A 6,909-nucleotide genomic window follows, 5' to 3' on the forward strand; every position below is an offset into this window, starting at 1 on the left:
CTAAATAAATATTGGAAAGAAAGCACGCACTCTGCAAAGTGTGAACTGAGAAAAGAGGCTCTGAAGTACAGGGTCTATTCAAGTACTTAATCTTTACTAAGCCGTGCTATACCTGTGCCATGAATGGGACAAAAACATGATGTTAACCACTGTAGCACCAATAATGAAGGGATGGTCAGATTAAGCTGAAATTAAGCATGGTCTATTACCACATTCTGACCATGATAAGTGTAAACTTTCAGAGCAGTAGCATCATCCTTTCAAAAGTTATTAGAGTTGAAAGTGAAGAGGGTGCAAAGGATTTTCAGGAAATGAAAGGGGTCTCTGAGAAAAACCTTATCACAATACTCTACCAAAAAAGGGGTTGTAGAAAAACTGCTGAAAACACACTTTCCCGTTCAATTCATGATCCCAAACTGAAAAACAATTTAGAAGAAGAATAATTTTTCAGAAAATATTGAAAACTCGAAATTGACTCGGTTGACACATTTCACCTTTCTTGAGTCCACACGTAAAATCAAGGGGTGCGACTTTTTGTTTGTTTTGTGATGCACGGTCACATAATATGGCGAATTTTTGTTGGTTCTGTGATGCATTGTTACATATGATATAATCTTATAATATATTCTAGTATGCACACTGGGGAATTGTTTGTTTGATCTTTTCCCTTCTCCAGTCGACCTTATTCAAATCATATTAACGTATAATAGGTCATCAGTAAATTTCTTTTCACTTTGTCAAGTATATTCGATGATTATATAAAGTGTGCCCTGGCCAACGATTATTTCAGCCGAGGAGTAAACTTTTTTGTCGTTTTGTTTTGGGTTTTTTGAAAAAGCATTAAGATTTTGAGGCCATATTGATGCCAGCGATTAAGCACCCATCTCGTTTATCGTCCACATTATTGGCGAGCGCAATTTATATGGGCACAGTATTTATCAGCAATTAAGTTGTCTTGAAGAGTTTTTTATTTCATTTACTGACTGACTGAATTAGCTTACTGAACATTGAAAAAAGATGAGCTGCAAAAGTATTTAAAAAAAGAAGAAAAGAATAAAACTTAGGGATTTTATAGATGTGGTTAAGATGGGGACTCAGGTTTTAACTTTTTGTGTGATAATCAGAAGTCACTTATATGAAATATTACAAGAGTATATAATTCTATAAGAGGAATTACAAGTTGATTTCGTGAAAATCGATTTTGACATTTCTGAGATATCAAGAAGCAACGTAAAACAAAGTGGTCCTAATAAAAGATGGATAACACAATTATTTATTCACCACTTTGCTTGCGGATATCTCAGCCATCTCAAAGCTGATTTCCATCAAATAAATCTCTAATTCCTCTTAGAATTGTATGTGCTCTAATATTTCATACGAGTGGTTTCTCATTATCTCGCAAACAGGTAGAATCTGAATCCTCATGTCAACAAAACTATACTATGCCATAAGCTAACTGAGGTTTGATATCACTCACACACACACACACACACACACACACATATACTCAAACAGAAAATTACAGGAGTAGCGAAATGGTCAATAAGATTATATCTAAGATATAATTTGATATCAATAAAAAACGATCCTCTATTTACCTCGATGTCAATCTGACGAAACATAATGCGAGCACAAGACTATCACTATAAGACAACATTATCACTACAACACAACAAGAAAATCTTCTGAGGGATTTAAAAGGCAGAGAAAGACAGACATACGGGATGTGGTGAACCTGTCCAAATCAGAAAAAAAAACCTAGTCTTTTAAACGAATATTCTTCTGCTGAAATTTAGTGACAGGAATATAAATATTATACTTTGCTTCAGTGTCTTTTCCGTCCCTTTCTGCTGTTATTTGATGACAGAATTGTTTTAATAGTTTGACTGTGTACAGGTACACCGTACGAGTACCTACAAGCTTATTTGTCTCGTCATCTCGGAGTTCATCATGTCTTTTAGATGTCTATGACACTCTATTTGTGTACGACATAAGTCAGTCAGGGGCGGCTCCCAAATAGGCACCTAGCAGCACAGACCTTGATTTAATTGATTCCGACTTTGATCTCTAAATGTATCTTATACAAAGCAATACCAGTAATATGCATGTATGGATTCATTCGAAATTGGAAGGCACTGTTGTCCCCTCCCCACACTCCTGCCCCCCTCCCCCCCCCCACCTAATTGTCCATTCAAGAGTCACTCTATAGGTTTGGTTGGCTCTAGTCCTTGATCTTGATGACGTAAAACTGTTGGAGTTGTTCAGGACTGGCCTCAAGTTTGGAGAGGATGATGAATTCGAAGGCGGCTGTGATAAGAGGTCCAAACTTTGACTCCTCGTAGTCTGGCCCGTCAGACTCGTGGATCAGATAGGCAAATCTAAGATTGGGTGATGGGGAAAATACATAGGGACAAAGAGGAAGGCAAGATTAGTGACGTAATCAGATGACGTACAATCAAAGTGTCGTTGGCTCAATGTTCAGTGATGTTCGACTTCATCTCTTCTCTTGTGATGAAACTAATTACGATACTATTTCACCATAAAAGAGTTGTTTGTGTATCTCAAATGTCTGTACTTTATCGTTTTATTTTATCATGCGAAATGAGTCATATTCATGTATATTATATGATAATGAATAAATTACATAATTTATGGATGTTATCATCCTGGCTCATCGATTTTTGAAAATATAGGTTTAGTAGAAATGATAATATGACGAAGCGGCATATCCAAGGATCAGGACCTGAATGTATTAGTATGAGGTATTTATTTAGAAATCATTTTAATTGCAATTACAATTTGTATGTATCAGCGAATGGTCATGACGTGCAAAATGTTTCTAGCTGATTGGTTGTTACTCAACCGCTGCCATGGTAACTGTAGTATTTCCAAAGTGAAATGACCGCAAGCATCTATAGGCCTAAGTGAAGCAAGGCTTGTGGAAAGGAGATACGTTCTCTCATCAATAATACTTCAATAATCACCAACGGACGCAGTCGTGCTGATGAATGTAACATCAATTTACAAGCAAATCTTGCCCAGTCGTTCTACCGTGGAGCGTGAGCTTACTTTTCGATGATTGATTTGTCCAGAATATCAGCGGCGAGGCCTTTGTGGATTTCCTCCAGCCTGTCCTTTATTATGTTCAGCATGTCCGTATCTCCAAAGTCGAGAATGCATTGTGTTCCGTATCTACAGCCGATGATACATACGTGTAAGAACGAAAGACGAAAACATGTCGATGTTCATTATCATGATTATGAATTGCTTTGCGTTATGTGTTCGTGTCTTTAGACAACTGAGTTGATAAGGGTTTCTCAGCAATGAGATAACAAGTGATTATGAAATATTCATTATGATAGTAAACTCTTAATATAATGGCTATAATCTTCAAAACAGTGCTCCTTACATTATGTAAATTTAATACTCACTCATAGGTCTCACTCTTCGCATTTTTTGATAGGTACATTTGATTTGACGAATGCGTAAAACACGTGTATTAGTTAAAATTTCGAGTTTTATCAATGTCCATATTGTCCTTGCAACTCAGATCTGATTATGGAACAAAATTATGTCATCCGGTTACCTGATCATTATTATACCTACAAAGTCTAGATTTTTCCATTAATGTGTGACAGTATAACGTTCACACTGACATTCTTGTTTAAAAACAAAATTTACTGAAATAAAGCAATACCACGTAAACGCGTTGCCTGCAAGTATGTAAATAAACAGCAAAGGTTTTGCTTATTTGTATTAATAAAAGTGTAAACTTCTGATCCCCTTCTTTATCAATTATATACATTATTTTCCTGTCTCGTTATATTCCCGTTGTATTACCTTCATCGGCGAAATGATATTAAAAATACTTGGAAAGTCAAGTTGTTTATCATGTGTGTATGTATTTTGTTCCTTTTATAGTTAAAAATAAAGGAAAATTAGAAAAAAAGAAGAAGAAAAGAAACAAGCAAAAAAAAAAACCAACATGTATCGCTTGGAGGCCGTTATTCCAATCAAGCAAATTGCTTATCACACACGGTCTCCTCCACCTGTATACCTTAAGATACGATGAAATGATAACTTTATAGGCCCTATGCGTATATTACGTACATTATACTAGTCTACATTTCATGGGAATGTTTCATTTATACATTATTCCATTTGGACAAGGGTAGTGGAGGAATAAACAAACCGACACTGAAAATGTTGCTTGACCTTGACGTTTGACATGGCGTACTAAGTACATAAGTGATGTTTATGATGTTTAAATTTGCAATGGTGACCGTCGTGATGGTGATGAACACGTGATGACGATGATGTCGAGAATGGGATATGATGATATAGTTTTGATAATACATGTACTACTGATGTTATGATATAATCGTTGCGATAATAATGATAGTAATGATTGATAATGATTATGATAGTGAAGATGATCATGAGAGTGATGACATCGCTATACTAATTAGGCTTCAAATACATAACATTATCTTGAAAATCTGCATGCATGATCGCCGATGGTTGTCAAGGTCTAATCGGTAAGACGGTCATCAATCAAAACTGAGTATCATTCGCCTTTAACCCTTCTGGCGCCAATGGGTTAATTAATATGCACAAATTTCACACTCGTGCTTAAGAACAAGAAATTAACGTGGCACACAGAGAGTTAAACAATTTCCCTCCACTGTAAGAGTTACTGTCAAATACTGAATTTACACACGTGTATCTGTTTAAGTTGATCATAAACATAAGATAGGGGCTCTTAATATCAACAGCGCTGATTTCGAGGGCCAGGTATGTACATGAGTGTCACGACAATATTACTTGCTCCTGCGATAATTGCCCCAGTCTGACTTTTTTCCAGCAAGGACTTCGGGTTAGGGTTAGGGTTGTGATAGGGTTTTTAGGTTTACTTTGATGTGTGGACTACACCGCCGGCGCCATGTTTCCAAAAGGGGGGGGGGGCACTTCCGGGTTTCATGAGCTAAAAAGCAAAAAAAAAAAAAAAAAAGAAAAAAAAAAGGTCTTCAGCGGGCTCAAAGCTTACGGTTTCATTCCATTTTTTTCTACTGCTACTTCACTTCCAGGGTAAAAAAGTGAGGGGCCCAAAGTGGTGACACCCTATGTATTCATATGTATGGGAACAAAAAAGTGTGTGTGTGTGTGTGTGTGTGCGGGGGGGGGGGCTGTTCCACCGGCCATTGACTAGGACTAGGGTACGGGTAATTTGTCGGTAGAATTTATGTCTGGCTCTATAGAGTGAAGATATTTCATGGGAGCAACTGTCGCAAGAGTATTATGTCATGAAACCCTGCATATATTATATTTAAAAGTAAAAAAATTCTACAGAATATATCACAATAATAAGAGACGTTTCCAAAACTGAAGATTTCATTGAAGACGTATAGGTCTAATTGATCAAAACTCGCACGATGATCGACTTGGGACTAACAGAGAGTTTGGAGAGCATAGAAATGTAAAATAACCATAGCAACAGGAGATCAGACCTGAGCGCTCCCAGGAGTACCCGACGCAGAGATGAAGGCTGCATGCTATCTGGGCTGTGAGTGTCGACGTAGTTCCCTCCCTGGTAGCGTAAGAAGACCGACGCCCTCCCCGACGGGTCGACCACCAGCGGCCACTTCTTCGAAGATTTCATCGTCCCGTCGTCGTCCTTCAGGACGGTGGCCAGGTCTTTCAGCTCGATTTCAACGACGGCGGGTTTTGGAGAGTCTTCCGTGGACAGGTTCGCGAGCTTCGAAGTCACGTCTGTAAGGAGAAGACAAGAGTATAACTTTTGCAGTCAGGCTTGAAAGTAAATTAGCCTTTTATCTTATGATAACATGTGAAGCGCCCTAAGGCGTAATAAAAAATGATATTGTTTATGCCACCGGGACTCATATAGTCCAAGGGCGGATCCAGGAATCCGTAAAGGGGAGGAGCCTTTCCAAACATGACAAAATTAAAGAGGCGTGCAAGTGTCCCCCGCCCCCCCCCCCCATTTCTTTTGTTTTAACAATTTAAAAAAAGGGGGGGGGGCGCCGGTGCGTCCCCTCTGGATCCGCCAATGTAGTCTTTCTAACCTTCTTTTATTCCGAGCTTTAGGTCTTCATCAGGATCTACTCCATGTAGAGTGCATTTTTTATATATTGTACACGTGTATAATATATATATATATATATGTATATATATATATATGTATATATATATATACAAATGTTCTCACCTTTCGAATCTGTCTTCTTGGCAGCCCCTGGAGCAGCTTTGCTTGCCGATGCTTTACCGGGCGCTGCCTTCGCCTTCGCGGGAGCTGTCTTCGTAGTTTTTGCTGCTGCCGCTGGTTTCTTCGCTCCTGCGGCTTTCGGAGGCATAGTGGGAAAAGGGGAGGGGGACACTAAATAAGAAGAGCTGATTTATGTGAACGGCAACTCTACTATCGGTTGCACTAAAAATAGGCGTATCAAATTAATTTTGAGAGAAACGTCACACAATCTAACTGTGCATTATGGCGAAGCGAGACGCGAGTTGTCAATAGCTACGGCTGACGCTCAAATGAACTACTGGTTCTACGGCCTCAAGCACTGCTTGCTCGGTACACAAAAGCCCACTGTTACGTAACACTAAAAAGCATTGTTACGCAGGTGCGCTGGCATTGTGTTATACGTCCCTCGTTCTGGGGTGTTTGTTTTCTAGTGTCAAATCAATAACATTTCTTGTGAGAGGAGAACAAGCTTTAATTCACATGTGAGTTATGTTCAGGCAGTCGGATGGACAGCATGAAAGTCATGATTTTTCTTTTCTTGACGTAAATGTACATGTTTTTGTGAGTTTTATTATCTTTCGTTGATTGATATTGTCTCATGACTTTTTTCCCCCTCACTCTCCCGTTCTTTATCATTTTTTTTTTCT

The 6,909-nt window shown here is 38.5% G+C and overlaps 1 protein-coding gene across 1 annotated transcript; it reads right to left on the reverse strand.

The window, feature by feature from the left end:
• Positions 1-2,153: 2,153 nt before the first annotated feature.
• On the reverse strand, positions 2,154-6,501 carry LOC140234033 (IQ motif and ankyrin repeat domain-containing protein 1-like). The gene is made up of 4 exons (XM_072314114.1): positions 6,227-6,501; positions 5,508-5,769; positions 3,070-3,192; positions 2,154-2,378 (listed from the first exon to the last, which is right to left on the reverse strand). Exons 1-4 carry the CDS (start codon positions 6,369-6,371, stop codon positions 2,222-2,224), a joined length of 687 nt encoding a protein of 228 aa, XP_072170215.1. The 5' UTR covers positions 6,372-6,501; the 3' UTR covers positions 2,154-2,221.
• Between the last annotated feature and the right edge of the window lie 408 nt (positions 6,502-6,909).

This window comes from Diadema setosum, chromosome 10 (assembly GCF_964275005.1).
Source record: "Diadema setosum chromosome 10, eeDiaSeto1, whole genome shotgun sequence".
NCBI classification, from domain to species: Eukaryota; Metazoa; Echinodermata; class Echinoidea; order Diadematoida; family Diadematidae; genus Diadema; species Diadema setosum.

Coding starts and splice junctions, on each gene's coding strand:
- LOC140234033 (XM_072314114.1), bottom strand. CDS start 6,371: ATGCCTCCGAAAGCCGCAGGAGCGAAGAAACCAGCGGCAGCAGCAAAA. Junction 5,770..6,226: donor CAAGAAGACAGATTCGAAAG/GTGAGAACATTT, acceptor TTCTCCTTACAG/ACGTGACTTCGAAGCTCGCG. Junction 3,193..5,507: donor GTACTCCTGGGAGCGCTCAG/GTCTGATCTCCT, acceptor CATCGGCTGTAG/ATACGGAACACAATGCATTC.